The sequence below is a fragment of the Monodelphis domestica genome, chromosome 2, assembly GCF_027887165.1.
Source record: "Monodelphis domestica isolate mMonDom1 chromosome 2, mMonDom1.pri, whole genome shotgun sequence".
In the NCBI taxonomy this organism is placed as follows: domain Eukaryota; kingdom Metazoa; phylum Chordata; class Mammalia; order Didelphimorphia; family Didelphidae; genus Monodelphis; species Monodelphis domestica.
In genome coordinates this window covers 511,184,369-511,204,501 of record NC_077228.1, presented here as the reverse complement: position 1 = coordinate 511,204,501, position 20,133 = coordinate 511,184,369, and the positions used below count along the sequence as shown (strand labels likewise).

Here is a 20,133-nt window from a genome sequence, read left to right as displayed (position 1 = left end):
TCATTTTGATGCCACCCAGTGGTCAAGGGACACACTGCAAAGTCCTGAGTATCACTGAGTCATTAGCCACAGAGCTATCACCCCCCCCTTTAGGGGCCCAAGACCTAAGAACGATAATACACTGAAAAGGCAAAAAACTTTCAATTAAAGTAAAAAAAAAGCTCCAAAAGCCTGAAGCTCTGGTAAGCACAAATAACACCTCATGTGTACATGGTGGCCCTTTAAGGCCTATAAAGTTCCTTCTATAGTACTGTCCTTCCCTGGATACTCAGTCAGCAGAACAGCACCAGCCCTACCACGAATAAGCACAGCATGTTGGATCAAAATATATCTATATTTTTTAAATGGATATGGAGTCAAAATATTAGATAATCCCCAAAGCATTTGCACTCGACTTTTATTAGAAGTGCCCCTTTCCATCCCATCAATGAGGTCCTTATGTTAACATAAAAATTAATTCATGTTCCCTAGGCAAAACGAATTGCTAAGAAACTCAAGCAAGGAGATAGTAGCCTGGACTAAAACTAGGCTGCAGATAATAGAGAGAGAAAGAGGGGAACTGAGAGTGACCCTACCTATAACCGCCCACTTAAAGCAGGCCACCTTGCAGGCTGGCTGCTGGGCTAAGCTGCAGACAAATGCCTTCTTGTTCTATCAGGTAAGCTGTGAAATCCCTCACACAGAAGCATCAGTCCATAAATCTGTCTCAGCACTACCAGCAACACTAGTTTACTGTCTCAAAGGCACCAAGGAGACATTTTCCACCCTAGACAGCTCATCGGGAGTCAGCAGAGCAAGGAGAGGAACAGCCCCTCTTACAATAAAAACTCCACGTTATTTGAGCTGAGAACTAAATACCCCGCGCATCCCATTCAGCTTCCAGCAATAACAGAGTGTATACAAGAGAGTCTCTAGCCAACCCCAAGCATTTTAAAAATTCTCGTAGCTTTCTGTTGTCCAGGATCAGATCCCTCATAAAATTAAGAGAAAACAACTTAGTGTGGCAATGCCAACTAGACCTGGTTCATAAGCTCCAGAAAACAGAGCTCATGGCCCTAGTCCTTCTGGGGTCAGGTGACTGATACCCACTAGTCTAAGATGTGATATGAAGTGGAGAGCAGGTGGCAATTGGTTTTTGAAGTTCGATCCAAAGCTAAAAGGCATGAGAATTATTGTATAAAATAACTAAGGATTCCTACTTTCACATTTCATGCCCATTATCAACATTAACACCTGTTGATGACTTTCTAATTTATAATGAAACATTTTCTTTAAATAAACCCTGGCAAGGGAGGAGGAAAGGTTAGAATAACAGGAAAAGAGAGTAGGATGGAAAGGCCTTGCCTTAGACAGACTGACATTTATCTTCCCCTAGAAACAAGCTACCTGAGAGAGGGATGCTTAATGTGGCCTCAGGCAACTTTCTAAGATTAAGGGACTAAACTGCAGGGAAAGAATGTGCTGGTGTGAATTTGGCAGAAAAACTCTTTGCCAGGAGTTCTTCCATTCCAAAAGAAGCAAGGGTCCAGGTCCCTTCCCACCACAAAATAAATGAAAAGACATGAAAATCCAGCTTAATCTTAGAATTGGTTTTTGAATGAGAAGTGCCCTCAAAATTTCAGATTTCAGATTTCAGATAAGGAAGTCTGTCCCTCCAACTTCTGCAGAGGCCTAATGATCTCAAAGCACAGAATAAGATATGTGAGGATGTGGCCTACTCATTACAAGGACAATGTTTTTCTTCTTCTATTGAGGGATTTGGGGGGAAGAGAGGAACAACTAATATGAGCCCCCCCCAAAAAAAGAAGAGGTCTCTGAAGCTTTTTTTTTTAATGTATTAGAGACCTGGTACCCCCCCCCCAAAAAAAAGAAGAGAGGGTCTCTGAAGATTTTATTTTTTTTAATGTAGAAGAGAGCTGAAGTTCAGAATAAATGGTCAAGCAAGGCAGCCTTCAATACTCAAGTCACATTTTCACATATAATTTCCTCCCTTCCCCACCTCTTATTGCCTTTTCTATATGAAAAAAATGTTCTTTTTGAGGGAACATTCATCAAATTTAGAATAAAAAAAAATCCTTTAAAAAGGGTTCTCTAGACCATACCCTTCATTTAATGAGATTGGGGGCACCCCTAAGGCTCCCTGAGGGAAGGTGACTGGTCCAAGATCACACAGCAAGTTGGAGCAGCAGAATGGCCTACCAGCCAATGGGCTGGATTCCAAGTCAATAAAGAACTGAACCCAGAACCTGTCACAGACAGGTGCTGTGGTATCATGGCCAATTCCCTTAATGTCTCTAACTTCAGTCTCTTCCTCTGAAAAAAGAAAAAGGGACAGTTCACACCTCACATAGTTGCCTAGAGGATCAACTGAGAGGTAGGAAAACTCAAGCTTTGCACTTCTCAGAGGACCTCATAAATGTCAGCCATCACTCCTGGTGGCAGAACCATTCCCTCTAAGTCTCCTGGTAAAGACTTACAACCCCACAAGATTTTATCTAGAGTCAGAGTGAAATGCTTCTTTATTTGAATCCTATGGCACAACTGGGAAGTCATACCGCTTCTCCCCTCAACTACAGCCACATAATTTAAGCTAAGGCTAGTTAAAATGTTTTCTTTAACCAAACCAATTCTCACAAATCATGTTTCCAATTTGAAGTGAAGTGTTCTTTTAATTCAGACTTCTAACTTCCTGAAAAAGAAGATATATTGTAGAAACCTTAACAGGCTTTCCTCCTCCCCAGAGTGCCTTGGGAACCACAATGGCCTGCTGACAAAAGTCTATTGTTCTCATTGTACTCTATCACAGAGTCCAATGAAAACGCCAAAGAAGAAGATGTACTCCAACACCAAATAGTTCAAGGAGTCAGAAAGCCTTCCCCTCACCCACACCAAGGAAAACCTTAAGAGACCCACAACAAGGATCAAATCTCAGGAAGAAAAATGTTCTCTCCACTAAAGCTCCTCAAAGCAGAATTGCTGAAGTCTAAGTGCGCCTGCTTTGGGAGGATCTGGGTCAGCTGGCAAAGCTTTCACTTTAATTGCCTCCCTCCAACCCTTCAAGGTTTGTCATGGGATTACAGGTTTGTCAGTTTAAGAACTTGAAAGCCGTCCTCTCAGAGGACATAATGCCTCCCAGAAATAGAGAAACAAGCCCCCTGCTTAGCAGCCAGGTCAGAGGACTGATACAAGGACCACAAGGAGAACCCAGTTCTCTACCAGTCGAGGAAGAAGGGCCACCAAAAACCTACCATCCACGCAGCTTAAAGGCCTCTGGAATATCAGGGTTCACAAGGATTGTGCTTGAAGAGAGGACAGAGAGGCTCCGCCCACCAAAATCAGAGACTCGGGCTCCTTTGATGGCCAGCACAGGCTGGCGAGAACCATCAAATCTGTCAGCCTGGAATAATTGACAAACACACACGCACACACACACACACAGAGACGCGTTACTAGGGCTCCAGGGGCACACTCAATATTTACACAAAAAGGCTCCTGCCTGGCCTCCCCTCACCTCAAGACAGTTATGTACAACATAAGACCACCTACTATACCAGGACTTTCTCAGCATCTTTACATGCTGAAATCACTGCAGAAACCACTTAAGTCAAGCTTTAAAGAGCAATACATTTTCTTTCTTTCTTCATTTTTTAAAAAAAGCCTTCACTCTCTGGCTTAGTAACAACTCTAGGCCAGAAAGACAAGGGTTAAGCACATGGGGCTAAGGGATTTGCTCACTTACACACCTGGGAAGTATCTGGGGCCAGATGTGAACCTGGGTCATCCCAACTCCAGACCTGGCTCTCTGTCCACTGAGCCACACAGCTGCCCTGAGCAATTTATTTTCAGAGAAAATGCTCAAACAGAGATTTTCTGATTCTTAAGACAATTCCCCATTCTGCACACAGAGCCCAACAACTACAAACCAAGTCTTGATCTACAGTCTTCATGCATGCTCTGCCTCTGCTAAGACTCCTAAACAGTAACTTACATCTTCTCCCCACAGAGTTGTTGTCACCACCTTCCCTGACGTGTCCATCAAATGGACGTTCCTCTTGGACACTTCCCTGTTGGAAGACTTCACAACGACTTTGCTGGCATCTTCGTAGCTCTTACAGACCCCGATGATGTCTGAAATGGACACACTGTATTTTAGTGGGGGGATGCTTACAGATCCCAGCTGGAAAACACTGCTCCCCAAGATGAAATCTCAAGGTCCACGGCCCTGCCTCATCCCGCCTTCCTCGCACATTTGCATAATTAAGCCAATGACTGCCCAATATCAGCCTTTCCCCCCTTCTTGAAACTGCATCCGCTTACCTACAAGTGAGTCTTTGGCTTTGTTCTCCAGATCACCAATCACTGTGAAGTCAAACTGAACTGTAGGTAAGTGATGAGCGTCTTCACAAAGCACAACAGAAGTCTCATTATTGAAGGTCATCTCATAGTCATTCTTCACAGCTGTGAACTGCTTATTAGCAATCTTCAGGGTGCCTTTGGAGAAGTAATACACCTACAAAGACACATCAAGCCACTGAGATCCCAAAGCAGGGATGTGAACAACGCTCACAATCAGCCAAAGATGCCCCTCTCCCCATCCTCACTCCACCATTCGACTAGACTAGAGGTGAGTGAGTGCCGGCACTCCATGGTCCTAGTTCCAAGACTGTACCTTGTTCACATCGATGAGGGGAAAGAACTTGTCCACCTGGTCATTGAAAGCAGTAGCTCTGATCTCACCCTGCAAGAAAAGGGGAGAAGCCATTAGAGCCAGTCATTCTGTGCAAGGTCTCAACAGACTAGTTGTCATAAGAGTCATGGAATTCCCCCGTGTGCTTGTAACAGGCAGCCAAGAAACACCCAAATCAATGTACATCAATTCGCTTCCAAGTAGAATAAAACTCCCTAACAATTACAGCTACGGGAAAGTGGAATGGGCTGTCCCAGAAGGCTGTCCCCTTCCCTTGAGAACTCTTCAAGTAAAAGCTGTCCAGAATACTTGAGGAGTAGTTGCACAGAGGATGCGTTTTTAGGTAGGGATAGACTATACAGAGTACAAAGTGCTTCTAATGCTGGAGATTCTGTACAATTTACAGTTTTTCAGGTAGAACTACTAATTTCAGATGAAAATTTCATCCCATTTCCAAGCCTTATTAATTTTGGGTCAGAGAGGACCTAGGTCAAAGTGACCTCAGACCCTAACTAGCTGTGTAACCCTGGACAAGTCACTTAACCCCAACTGCCTAGACCTTACTAATTTTCTGCCTTTGATAAGACAGAAAGTAAGGATTTTTAATTCTTTTTCAAAAATTGAGTTAGAAATTAACTAGAATAAAGCTCAGCTAATAGAAACTGAGTTCCGAGTAGAAATAATTAAAACTGGTTCAACTTGCCACACACCCTGTGCTCCCAGTGAAACTGTTATCAAATTAGAGATTCACCAGCTTTGCTGCAGATAAACTTATTTACTTCCTAAACGAGGTATTGCTTTATATCTGCCAAAAATGTTGTGACAACTCATTCTTAAATACATGGCAACTAATGCCAGATCAATAAATTGATTTTCAAAGTTGCTAGTAGCTTAGTTTTTACTTTCACTGTCAGGTAAAATGCTGCTGATAGATCAAAAATGGAAATAAATGGCTGAAACATCCCACGAAGATGGATTAGAATCATAAAAATTCTGAGCTGAAAAGGATCTAACGTTCATCTATTCCAATCCTCTCAATTATTCACTCATTTTTTTTTCTTTTGTCAAATGCCTGGGGTGGGGGGAGGCTCAGTAGTTCAGGCCCAGAACTCAAATCTCCACACTCCTAGTCCAAAACCCTCTCTACTACCACTACCCTGCCTCAGTGTCTAAAAAGCAGTTGGTGGATAGTCACAAGACAAGTTCTGGTCTCTCTCTCTGCTTCTGCCCCAACCTAGTAAAGAATCTCTTTATTCCATTAACACGCCTAATCATTTTGTTTGGATTAACTATATGAAAGGCCACAGTTGGACGCCATCTCCCTAAAGTCCTTTAAATTTGCAAGATGGCTGTTGCACAGAATAAGGGATTCCTCAAGAGCAGCGGTTCTCAACCTCTCAATTTGTAGCAATGAGAATACATAATGCATATCAGGTATTTACATTCTGAATCATAACTGTAGCAAAATTACAGTTTTTGAGTAGCCACCAAAATAATTTTTTGGTTTGGGGTCACTGCAACATGAGGAACTGTATTGCGGGGTCCCGGCATTAGAAAGATTGAGAATCACTGCTCAAGAGCTCCATTCAAGCATCAACCACATCATAGTGCAACTTTGCTTGCCAAGAGTCTAACAATGCTTCTTGTTCAGAAGTCTAACTCCAGCATTTCCTAGATGTGCTTAGCCCAGGCCTTTCTGTCTAAAGAGCTGTTATAAAATGGGGAAAAAATAACACATTTAGTTCTTAACAATTCTAAATGCTCTCATTTAAAAAATTAAGATACACATCATGATTTCTACACCACAACTTTTTCCATCTTGGTTTCAATGTATTAACACAGGTTGGCAAAAGAAATTAAGTAATTTTTCAAAAGCCACAGACAACACAGAAAAAGTAGAGAAACTCAGAAATGCATAATATATATACAGTGTTTGTGTACTATCAATAATTTTATCTTTTAACACCATATACACAATTTCTTTTTTAATGTTAAAATAAGTAAAAAAGTTAAAGTTTTTGAAAAAGGACGTGAAAGCCAGCAGACGACACACAAAAATCAGAAATGTAGAGGTATGGGGGCAACTAGGTGGCTCAGTGGATTAAGAGCCAGGCCCAGAGATGGGAGGTCTTGGGTTCAAATCTGACCTCAGACACTTCCTAGCTATATGACCCGGGCAAGTCACTTAACCCCCATTGCCTGGCCCTTACCACTCTTCTGCCTTGGAACCAATACACAGTATTGCTTCTAAAATGGAAGGTAAGGGTTTAAAGAAAAAAAAAAGTAGAGGTATCTTAAAATGTTTAGTAACTCATAAATGCATGTAAATACCCATGAAAGAAAAAAATTCAGACTCCTTGGGTATGAAAGGAGGGCCAAAAGATTTTAGACAGATTTTACAAATCAAAGGAGTGCTATACCCTAACTCATGAAATGTGGAAGGGATGGTATATATTATTTATGACTCTTAACCCAAGAGAGCACCAATAGAGCACGGTCCAGGTCAAAAGAACTTTGGCTTATTCTGGTTTTTGACTGGACAGTGAGCAAAGAGATGTGTCTTCTGTTGCTCAAGGGGTCAACTGCTTCTGTCTCCCCAATGACAGATACAACTTACACTTTCATCAACCATTTCTATAGAGAAAAGTTTTCCTTCCCCTCGAGAGTTGCTCCAGGTTCGGATCTGACTTTTATTAGTAACACGAGCACAAATAGTCCACCTGGTGAAAAGTAAATAAATAAATAAATAAATATCAAATGTTCATAGAATCTTATTCAAAGAAAATATGGCAGCTCCCTGGACCAGCTAGCACCTTGGTCCTCCTTAGGTCAGGCTATCTCTGCCCACTGGGCAGGCACTTGGACCAAAAGAGAACATACAGGTCCAGCAGTTTACAGAAAAAGCAAAAAACAAAGTAGATAAGATGATAACATGTTTATACATTCTCTCAAAGAAACAGATTTATAATCCATCTTCCTCTCCAAGGTAGTAAGAGATAAAGCCCTAAGCTATAAAGTCTAGTGCTACCGGTCAGCACTTGTAGTTTATCAGTTCTTTAATTCTGTGAATGTTACAAATGATGGTAAATTTACATCCAGCTTCTGACACGTGGTCAAATAAACACAAATTTATGGTGCAAGGAATCAGATACACCCTTTCTAGATCAGGCCCTTCTCTTTTTAGGTAGAATCTTGATAACAATCACCACCAACCATATTTATATAGTGCTTTAAGGCTTACAAAGCACTTTACAAACTTCTCATGTTATCTTGAGTTGAAGAAGCTAACTTGCAAGGCCTCTTATAATCCCACATATACTTTCCTACCTCAAAGGGAGCCATAAACATAAAGGATTAACTATGAAAGGGCCTTGAGAAGAAAGGTATTCTTTTTAAATAACCATGTTTGTCTGATTTAACAGATTAACAAGACTGTACTGCAGTTTGCAATATACAGGCAATTTTAGCCAAGAGCACCACCATCACCATCATCACCATTATCATCATCTATTTTTAGGTTGAAAATCTTCCACTGATGACAGGTGTCCAGAAACACGGTATTGTCATTGGACACTGATGTTCACTCCTGGGGCTGTATTGATCTAAATATAGTCTGTATTTTCTATCCATTGTGTCTTCTATAAAATCCAAATTTATTCATAATCAGACTTATTTTCCAGTAACACAAAATGGATTTTTTCCTTTTAAAGAGACTTCATTTAGGAAAAGGACCTATATATATATTAATCCCCCCTCATATATATGAGGGGGGATTAATATGAAGAGGGCTTAAATTTAGACTAGGAGGCTATTCTTTCAATCACTACTATCAATAACTATCAGGTGTTTTTCTTTTTAAGATTGGTATTTTTTCAGTATAATAATCTCCATTATTTACTTGCTATATGAAGTTTATACATCCCTCCTTTTAATAATCTTAGTGTTTTAGGAGATTTTTCAAAAAGCTGACACAGATTATTCAAAAGACAGAAAATTAGATGCATTACCAAAATCTTACATCTGGCATCCAACTACATTTGACACCCAAACATCTAAAAAAGGCAGAAAGCACTTCTAGGGGAAGAAAGGAAATCTTAAACCTGGCAGGTTTCCCAACTCACTTGGACTGGTAGGGGTTGAGGCTGGCGATGGGTACAACTTTCAGCTGGGATCCTCCAGGAGTGCTCAAGTTAGCGTTCCCAACTTTACCAAATGTCTTGGAACCACCAAAGCTCTTGGTTGCAGTGGAACCTTTAAAATATACACAAAGACCAAAAAATCCATATGCCATTTAACTTGCATAATGTATTTATGGCCAGCTCCAGTAATGAGAATTACATAAAATTAAACTGGTAGGAAATGTATTCAGGCTACTTCTCATTTCAACCTGACCCTAAAAGCTGATAGCTACAGAGGGGTAGAAAGGTAGTCTTCAGGAGGAGTACATTAGGGGTGTGAAGACTGGATTTTGCTATCTCCTGATTGTAACAATGAAGGTACTTAGCTCTTCCTTTATTGGGAAGACTAAATTGTAATCCTCTGTCTATTTTTAGATTTTAATCCCCAAAGTGTTAACTCAGTATTTAAAGTAGATCTACCCATTTTAACCACAAGAAGGTGTGAACTAACCACAAACAGGTGTGAACACCCATTTCATGCATTGAGTGGGAGGTCTGTGACCCATGTGTGAAAGAGTGGGCAGTCTGTGGAGAGGGGCGTCTGCTGTGATTGGTAGATGTAAAAATTTAGGGGAGGTGACACAAGAGGAAAAGGTCTTTAAATAGAGGAAACAGAGGCACACTGGATAATGGAGATTGTGAATTTGAAAATTACTCCACCCTAATTAGATATACTTTAGGGGAAGATAAAGTTGTAAACTCCTGATTGAACAATAAAGGTACTTAACTCATACCTTATAGTGAAGCTAAAACTTAAGCTAAGTCTATTTTTAGATCTAATACAAAAGGGTGTTAAGTACCTATAAAGGTTAAATAAATCACAAAAAGGTCAAGTAACTCACAAAAGGTAAACTTAACAAAGAAGTGTGAAGTACCGCAGAAGATATAATCTAACCAGAGAAGGTGAGAACTAAAAAATAGGCAGTCCTGGAGAAAGCACCTACTGTGATTGGTAGACGTAAAAATTTAGGGGAGGTGACATAAAGAGAAAATTTCTTTAAAAGGAGACTAAAAAGTCAGTTCAGGCAATGGAATTCAGTTTGGAGTGCAATTGGATTTGGAGTTCAGTTCAGTGAGGACTGGAGCTTGGCCTGGAGGATCTCACTCAGGGAGGCCACTTTGCACTTTGGCCAAGGCCTTTGAGTTCTCTCGCTCTCTCTCCCCTTTCCTCTCTTCCTTAATATCTTCCTCTATTATAAAAAATAAACTACCATTAAATTACATTTACTTGAGTAGTTCATTTTGGGATTTAGAAATTAAATCCCTGGTGACCACCAATTAATTACCAAGTCCAAATTTAACCGGGGCTTGATAAGTGGGGGTCATCAACCTCTAATCGCTCCTGTCCTATTCCTTAAACCTTATTTTAGAGTAATAGCCTTGCATAAAATGGCAAAAAATCAAATACAATCTTTTTCAATGAACATAATATGACACCAGGAAAGTAATAACAGGCAAAAGAAAAGTTGCTCCCAGACCTGTGGAGGAGGAAAATGTCCCTCAGATAAATGAGTTACTACTACCTGGCAGTATTATCATTGTGTCACCAGAAAAATTCCAGGATCTTAGCATCCTATTATAGATACTAAGGAAGAATGTGGCATGAAGTAAATGGGATGAACCAGCCCTTGGGTGCAGGACACCTGGTTGGCAGAAGAGCAGCTCTGATTTGGCTGGTGTCACTGAACAACAGAGGTCAGGCTGCAATTCTATGCTCTCTGGAAATAGCACAGTACTAACTAATGGTCCTTAACAGCTGAATCCCTTCTCTCAATCCATTCAGTTTCCATAAAGACTAGAACTATAAATTAACAAACTATCCCTTTGAGAGTTACTCACCTAGATTAAAATATTTCCCCAGAAAAGAGGATGGTAAAATAAATGGAACCCTGTCATCCATTAAACAAGTATGTAATGAGTGCTGGTCTGGATATTTAAAGGACAGAATAGAGAAAGAACACAGTTCCTAAACTCAAAGAGTTTTTATTTCTCCAGGAAGACCAGGAAATATAAGCCAAAGTTCTCAACAAGGCACGACCACAACACCCTCTTGAGGGAACATCTGCAGCCAGTCCGCTTCTCCCAACACACAGCACACATCTGGGCCTTCTCTTTCCACTGCCCAGCTGATGGGGGTTTAGGGTACATGAACTAATTTTAACATTAACTGAGGACAGTCATGGGCATGTGACCAATGATGGTGACTTGGACACCAAAAAAAGGGATTATAAAAGGCATTATTATGCATATAAAGGCACAGGAATAGGAAGTGGGCCAGTCACATATCAAGAATAAGACACAATAGACTGACAGCAAGAGAGGGATATCAGTGGTGAACCCCACGATATGAAAAAGAACCAGAGAACACTATCTAGTTGGTTAAATATTCAATGGAAGACTTATGAAACAACATGGACAAGAATCACACAGGATGAGAAGCTATAACAAGGCTGGGTCTGTCAGTGAAGGGCACACACATGCCAATGAAATCACATCCACAAAGTATCAAAGCTCTTGGGAAGGGACATCTGAAGGAAAATCAGAGACTATCACTGAAGCAAAATGGATGGCCCGTGCCACTGCACCCATCCAGAGGCTGAATATTTGGCAGTTGATATTATAACAGACAATAATCACACAATACTGAGAAGAATGCAACAGCAGTAAGAGGGGTTAAGGAGTGAAAATCTTGGAAGCTGCCTCTGCAGTAGAGCAGGCAAAGTTTTAAGGAAGAATTCTGAAGATCACCAAATGCAGCTGATGGCAATGACAGTGTATCACATGCACTCTGACAATGGCAATGTTTTCCTTTTGCTCCTCTCAGAACAGTAGCATTGAAAAACAGAAAATAATGTCTTTTAAAAGAGAAATGGGGGAGGGAGGGCAGATAGCTAGGTGGCTCAATAGATAAAGAGTCAGACCTGGAGGGTCTGGATTCAATTCTGACCTAAGAAACTTCCTAGCTATGTGACCTCCTCAGCCCTTATTACTCTTCTGCTTTGGAACTAACTATTTTATTGATTCTAAAACAGAAGATAAGGGCTTAAAAAAAAGGAGAAAGATATGAGAATGGGGAAAAACACAGTAATTTCTGGTGAAGCAGGAAAAAAAGTTATACCTAGAAATAGACCCAACCAAATTTTACAAATCATGGATTCCATTTTGGAGGTTCCTCAAGTAAAGTCCCAAAAAACCCACAAAACAACAAATAAAATGATTCAAATAAGGGTCTTCCTGGATCTGCTATAGCAAAAGTCAGAAGAACAAAATATTGTTTTTCTATGATTCAAAAAAAAAGAGACAGTCTGACCAACACAAACGATATGGCTCTTCAAGCAAAAGATAAAAATCCAAGAGACAAAAATGGAAAGAAAGAGAAACTAAATTTGATGAAGCAGATGGCAGAGAACAAGCTAAAAGATAAGAATTTTAAAAGGTATGCAAATGAACAGAAAAGTAGGAGGACATAAAAACCTAAGGATGTGTGAGAAATTCTAAGGTAAACTCTTAACTGCTAAGAGTACTACATATTAGTTCCTAGATTAGCAATACATCATTTAAAATGATGGATGGCAAAGTAACTTCAAAGTAACGTCTTCACCTTTAACTATAAGAATCTGAGCTATTTTTAAATCTTCTAAGCAAAGTGCTCTCTAGACACACCTTTAGCCCCAGATGAGATTCTCAGCACCATCCCACAGCTTACAATTCCCAATGCCTGTGTATAGCTCATCCAGGAGCAGGACTTACCCAGGCCTGAACTCCCATTCTGTTGCTGGGGTTTGGTGGCTACTGGATTAGTTGCTGGACTTGGAGCTGGCGCTGCTTGCTGCTGCCCTTGTCCTAAGGATGAGAAGGGAAAAGGCCAAGTCAGTGCAGAGAACTGGGGTTAAAAGTTACTTAAAACATCTTGAGGTAAGTGAGAAATTTTTAAAAGCCTTGATTCTACAAAAGTTGTTTCTGGGCCTGAATTCATCCTGGGACATTTAAATGTGTGCAGTGAATTTGCCAAGGCGGAGAGGGTAGGAGCACAATTTTATGTCTTTATTACAAAAAGAAGCAGGGTTGTCTCCATTGACCTTTCACCTTCTCACAACTGATGGCTTTCAGTTTTAATAAGGTTCTTCCCTAAAGCCTACTCCTTTCTCCTGCATGAACCTGCAGTAAAGTCACCGGGCTGAATCTGTGACATTACCGCTATTTCCATAGCAACAAATCGATGTCATCAACAGAAGTGCGTGTTCACTGCAGGCTTTAGCAGAAGAAAAAGCTGGGTGGTAGGAGAGAAGCCTGAAAGCAACTCAATTGTCTCTGAAGTGCTCCAACTTCAAAGGGAACGGCTACATTCAGGAAGGCTTCTCTCTCTCCCTTCTCCCCAAACAAAGCCACCTTATTTTGCAACAGTTGATGGAAAATAAGAAATGAAAGAGTCCTCAGTAACCATGAAGAGCTAGTGAACTGTCTCAGCAGGGAGAGCCGAGGACAGGGTTCAGAAGCAGGAATGTCAAGGAAACAGCAAGATTACTAGGGACAGGGGGTTAAATGAATGAGGCTCTCAAAAATAAGAAATGACCTCCTAACAACATAAAGGTATCAACTTACTCCTTCATCCCTTAGACTAATTTTTATAAAGCATAAGGTTAAAAGTATAAAAATATAAATAATCATTCTAAAAGCAACACATCTGATTTGGGGAATTTAACTGAGATTGGGCATTAAATATGGCAGTTCATCTAATCTAGCTTTTTTCAACTAGAAAGCACAGCACACCAGTGAGCTCAGAGCACTCCTCAGGGTACTATGGCAACTGCAACCGGGAATGATGCTGGGGAAACACTGGCTTTCTGCAGCAGGGCTCCAGGCTTGGCTCCCTTTCCCATTACTGGCTGCTCCAAATGGGGAGGGGACATCCTGATCCCAACTTCTGGGGCCCCACGCCAAAGACAAACGTCATACATCAATGGTCTCCCACCCTCCTTGGCTGCCACAGTCAATCAAGAAGACCAGGCCACCAAGATGAAATCATAGAAAAAAAAAACTGGACAAGGTTAAAAAACAATGGTCCTGGGGCAGTCAGGAGACACAGTGGATGATAGAGAGCAAGGCCTGAAGTCAGGAGGACCTGGGTTCAAATCTAACCTTGTACATTCCTGGTTGTGTGACCGTTAAGCAAGTCACTTAACCTCATTTGTCTATACTAGGATAGAAAGGGTTTAAAAAAAAATCATCAACCCTTATCCCAAGCTCTTTTGTTGTTGCTTTCTTTTGTTTGGGGGGAAAGGCTGGTCCAGAGTTGTGATTTCATTGATTTGGGGGCACTCTCTCTACCCAGGCAGATCAATAGTGAGAGGCCAAGAGGGACCCTGGACTCACAACCAGATGTCAGAAATCACACTTGAACACTGGTCTCCCCAATTCCAAGGAGAGCTCTCTATATCCACCACATACATCACACTACAGCCCCATGTTACAGACCCTTAACCAAAGTCATTTCACAAGAATGTGACTAATGCATCATAATCAAACCCCATTTTCATGCCACATTATAGTAAAGAGCCCTTTCAGCACTGCTCCCACAAACTCCCGTACAAAATTGCTTTTCATATTTCTATAAAACTCGTTAATGACATATGCAGGATACATATACACAAAAAACAGACATTTCTTGATACTGTAACAAGCTTGATAATTATATTAAAATTCATTTATATTGATATATTGTCTTAACATCACCTCTGTTTCCTTCCCAGAGATCCCTTCTCCCTCCCAAGAATCCATCCCTTATAATAAGAAAAAAAAAGAAATAAAAAAAACAAAACAAATCATCAAAGACTGACAATGTAGGACATGTTACTTCCCTACTTCCACCTGGGCAAAAAAGCAAGGTAGTCTTTTTGCCAGCCTCAACTTTGGGGCCATGCCGTGTTCCTAATTTCTGTTTTCTATATATCTGTTGTTTTTTTGTTGCTCATCTGTCCACATACACTGTTAGAGTCACTGTGTACACTGTCCTCCTTTTTTTAAATTTATTTAATTAATCTAGAATATTTTTCTCTGGTTACAAGATTCATGTTATTTCTCTCCCCTCTTCCCAGCCCCCTCCCGCAGCCAATGCACAATCCCATTACGTTTTACATGTGTCATTGATCAAGACCCTGTGTACATTGTCTTCCTGGAGCTTTGGTTTAACTCAATCTTTTCATGCTTCTCTACAGTAAATCCTATTTATTATTTCTTACAACACAGCAATATTCCATTATATTCATGTCCCCATTTTATCTAATCATCAAAACGATGTTGTTAAGAATGGCATTCTCATATTTAGAGATACCCTTCATCCTTCTATACATCTCAAATTTGTATTTGTAAAATATTTGTAATTTTGTAAATTTGTATGTAAAATGATATTTGTATTTGTAAAGTATGACATATCAGGAAAAAATTATAATGACTCGATTCATAAGGTACACCAAGTAAAAAAAAATTTCTAACAATATCCCATTTAAAAACTCTGGAATCTCACCATGGCTATGCTCACCTCTACTATCAACCCTTGTCGGATAAAGCCTTAATTTCCCAGTTCTCTCAAATAATAAACTAAATGGGTTAAATGACTTTAGAAAAACAAAGCCAGCCCATGGATATTTAGGACTTACTCCCCCTAAGTCAGGCAATTAAAAAACAAACAATTTAACTCATTCCTCCACAAAAAACTAGCATCAGTCTCAACTATTTAGGACATTCCTTTGGTTCTAGAGTCAGAGCTAGAAGCAGCAGTCATGACACCAGGAGGAGTCCTTAGAAATCAGCTGATCCAAACCTCTCATGTCCAAAGAGGAGAACTTGAGGGATTAGAGATAGCAGCTGCCCAAGACCACACAAGGGATGATCCAGCTGAGATACCATTAAGACCCAGATCTTACAACCTGCGATCTGGTGCTCTTTCAACATAAGACAGGGCAGTTTTCTTTGTTTCTTTTTTTCACCTTTACCTTCTGTCTTGGTATCAATTCTAAGACAGAAGGATGACATGGGCTAGGCACCTGAGGTTAAGTGACTCACCCAGGGCAACATAGCTAGGAAGCATAAGAGCATAAGAGACTAGATTTGAATCAAGGTCTGCCTGACTCCAGGTCTGGCACCTGTACTACCTAATTGTCCCTTTAGCACAATTTTAAGCTTTAATAGTGACCAAACTGCACTAAGACTTTTGGGACAACCTGTTTTAACACTGGAGTACAATGCCCCCCACCCCCCACCCCGCCCGCCGTTCTGTGTTCCAATGTGGGCTTTAGTAACAACACTCTGAGAATTAATCCAAGTAAATACAAACTTTGTGCCACAGGCTATGAGGGAAAAGGTATAATAACAAAGAATGATATTTCTATAATTTGTGTAATATTTTAAAAGTTCTACCAGGAATGAAACTCATATTTATTTGAACATCCATGAACATAAACAGATAATCGTTTTAAAATTTCCTGTCAACTTAAAACAAACAGAATCCAACTGGAAAAAAAAACCCATCTGATCAATTTTCTTTGTATTTCAGTAAGATCTCAACGATGAATCATAGTTCCATCAACATAGCTAAATACTGTATAAGCTAGATTAATTACAAGCAATAACGATTATATTTTATTTGCTCAAGGTAATGTAGCTAGCTTGATTACATATACACAAGCAAATAAGCAGTGTTAAACATAGGAGCCTCAAAACCCAATAATCGTCAAATCCAATAATCGTCCAGTGTCTACAGTATATGAAACATGAATCTGTACCCTTGTGCATTAAAGCTTTATTACTGACATTTTGAAAACTCAATAAAAATTACTTTATTTAAAGTGGAAAATGACAGCATAATAGAATTAGACAGAAACACTTCAATCTATATTTCAGTATTCCTCTGGCCAGTTCTTGGATTGAAATAAATGACAGGGAAGCTCTAAAGATTCCCCTACTCATTCATCCCACAGACAGTGTTTCTTCACTTTCAAAAGACAAATAAAATCTCATTACCTTGGAACACCACTGCAAAGAAGTGTTTCTGTGACTGAGCTGTTTTCAAGTCCCAGTGGTTGGCCCAAAGTAACAATGCTATATTGATCTAGTTTCAATGAATCTTTACCATAAATAATACTGAACAATAAGTACCTTTTTGGGTCCCTATTCATGTAAAACCTTCACTAGAAGAAAATATTGACTTGGGGTTTCCTGGCACTGAAATCAGGAAGAAGAAAAACTAAGGTTCAAGAAAGGGGCTATCAAGAAATATCCACTCTTCAACTCTCTTCACGCACCTACCTCAAACATTCTTGTCGTCACTGCAAAAAAAAACACAGATAAAGCAGCCACTTTGATATTCAAATCATCCAATAAATAGCTAGCATCTATAAAGCACTTGAAGGTCTGCAAAACATTTTACAAATATTTTCTAATTTGTTCCTCACAACAACACAGTTCTTCACAAATCTCTCATTTTACAAAGGAGAAACTGAGGCACAGAGAGGGCAACTGACTCAAGGAGGGTCACAGAGCTAATGCTAGAGGGCAGATTTGACCTCATATCTTCTCTTTTTTTGTTCTTTGTAAATATATGGTTTTTTTTTAATTTCAAAATTACTATTTATTTATATTTAGCATTTATTTTTAAACTTTTTTTGAATTCTGAATTTCTTCCTCTCTCACTCCTCTCCCAACTATGGTGAAAGCAAGAAATGTGACTGATTATCAGTTATTCTTGTGAACATATTTCCAATTTGCTATGTTACAAAAGAAAAAAATCAAGAAAAATGAAGAAAGTTTAAAAACCATGTTTCAATCTGCATTCACACTCTCATCAGTTTTTTCTCTGGAATTCTTTCTCCCTCATAAGTCCTACTGAATTGTCCTGGATCACTGTTATTGCCAAGAATGACTAAGTCACTCCCAGTTGATCATCATATAACATTGCTGTCACTATACAATGTTCTCCTGGTTCTGCTCACTTCACTTTGCATCGGTTCATGTAGATCTTCCCAGGTTTTTCTGAAACCATCCTGCTCATCATTTCTTTTTTTTTTAAATCCTTATCTTCTGTCCTAGAATCAATATTGTGTACTGGTTACAAGGCAGAAGAGCAGTAAGGAATGGGCACTGGGGGTTAAGTGATTTGTCCAGGGTCACACAGCTAGGAAGTGTCTGAGGTCATATTTGAGCCTAGGACCTCCCATCTCTAAACCTGGTTCTCTAACTACTGAACCACCTAGCTGCCCCACCCTAGCTTGTTATTTCTTATAGTACAGTAATATTCCATCACAAATCATATATGACAATTTGTTTAGTAATTCCCCAATTGATAAATATCCCCTTAATTTCCTGTTATTTGCCATCATAAAAAAAAAACTGCTACAAATATTTTTGTACATAGAGATCCTTTTCCTTTTTCTTTGATCTCTTGGATTCAGACCTAAGAGTGGTATTGCTAGATCAAAGAATATACACAATTTCATAGCCCTTTGAGGCTACAATTCCAAATTGCTTTCTAGAATGGTTGAATCAGTTCATAGAGAGTGCATTAATGTCCCAATTTTCCCATGTCCTCTCCAACATTTGTCATTTTCCTTTTCTGATACATTAACCAATCTGATAGGTGTGAGTTAGTACCTCAGAATGGTTTAATTTGCATTTTTGTAACAGTGATGTAGAACACTTTTTCTTATGACTATACATAGCTTTGATTTCTTCTTCTGAAAATTGCCTGTTCCTGTCCTTTGATCATTTATCAATTGTAAAATGCCTCATTCTTATAAATTTGACTCCATTCTCTATGTATTTGAGAAATGAGGCCATTATCAGAGAAACTTGATGTAAAAATTTCCTCCCAGTTTCCTTCTACTCATGGCTGCATTGATTTTGTTTGTGCAAAATCTTTTTAATTTAGTATAAACAAAATTATCTATTTTACTTCCATGATCCTCTGTATCTTTTGTTTAATCATAAATTCTTCTCTTATCCATAGATCCGATAAATATTTCCCTGCTCCCCTAATTTGCTTATGTTTCATCCTTTATGTCTAAATCCTATAACCATTTTGACCGTATCTAGGTATACACATGAGATGCTGATTTATACCTAGTTTCTATCAAATTGCTTTCCAGTTTTCCCAGGGATTTTTTGTCAAATAGTGAATTCTTGTCCCCAAAGCATAGATCTTTGGGTTTGAAAAACACTAGATTAGTGTGGTCATTTACTACAGTGCATTGTGTACCCAGTCTATTCCACTGATCCACCACTTTAATGCTAAGCCAGTATCAGATTATTTGCATGGTTACTGCTTTATAATAGTTGAGATCTGGTAGTGCCATATTTTTTCATTAATTCCCTTGATATTCTTGACCTTTTATTCTTTCAGATGAATTTTTTTATTCTAGCTCTATAAAATAATTTTTAATAGTTTGGTATGTTATTGAATAAGCAAATTAATTTAGGTAGAATTGTCATTTTTATTATACTGGCCCAGCCAATCCATGAACAATTCATATTTCTCCAACTGTTTAGATCTGTCTTTATTTGTGTGAGATATTTTATAATTGTGTTCATATAATTCCTGATTTTGTCTTGGCAGGTAGACTCCCAAATATTTTAAATCATCTGCAGTTGATCTCAGATCTTCTTGATTTCAGGTCCACAGCTCAATCCACTATGCTACTCATTTAATGAAAATTTAAAAAAAGGAACCAAGAACTTGGAGGAAAGGAGAAGATAAGCAAGGACATTTATCTTTCATTTTCCCCAGGGGCTTCAGGGAACTTATTTTCCCAAAAGAAGCAGAGCTCAGCTCATCCTCAGACTAACTATAGAATGGTGTCATGTGAGTAAATTGAGGTTTAGGATAGCAAGGGGTTAAGCGATTGTAGGTCTTAAGTGAACTACACGGACGTCATCTTTTGACTCAATTCTGAAGCTAGCCTCTCTCCCTTTCTATTCAATTATGGGCCTAATCTAATTTTAATAAATTGTGGAAGCTGGGAGAAAACCATATTGCATTGTTTGAAACTAGCCCTGAGTGCCTGGAAACTCCTCTACCTTCTCTTTAAAGACCCAAACTAAAGATCTAGGTTATGTTGGCCAGAAATGCAGTTAAATCCTAAGATTAGTGTCACAAATTTCCTCATAATTGGATTATCTCAAGCAACCCATGTCTTATTTGAAAACTGGCCCATATACTGATTAATCTGTTATTGTTTCCATGTTCCTTTGATTGTTTACAGATATTTGGGAGGAATG

At 39.3% G+C, this 20,133-nt stretch overlaps 1 protein-coding gene across 1 annotated transcript in view; it reads right to left on the bottom strand.

The window, feature by feature from the left end:
• The window catches only part of RPA1 (replication protein A1), a 73,874-nt gene that overhangs the window by 25,447 nt on the left and 28,294 nt on the right, over positions 1-20,133 (bottom strand). Inside the window, exons 6-12 of the mRNA XM_007485760.3 lie at positions 12,616-12,708; positions 8,809-8,938; positions 7,305-7,407; positions 4,670-4,738; positions 4,318-4,510; positions 3,989-4,128; positions 3,249-3,397 (exon numbers count right to left, since the gene is read on the bottom strand). Of these exons, the coding sequence (XP_007485822.1) occupies positions 3,249-3,397; positions 3,989-4,128; positions 4,318-4,510; positions 4,670-4,738; positions 7,305-7,407; positions 8,809-8,938; positions 12,616-12,708 (877 nt within the window). The remainder of the gene's footprint in view (positions 1-3,248; positions 3,398-3,988; positions 4,129-4,317; positions 4,511-4,669; positions 4,739-7,304; positions 7,408-8,808; positions 8,939-12,615; positions 12,709-20,133) is intronic.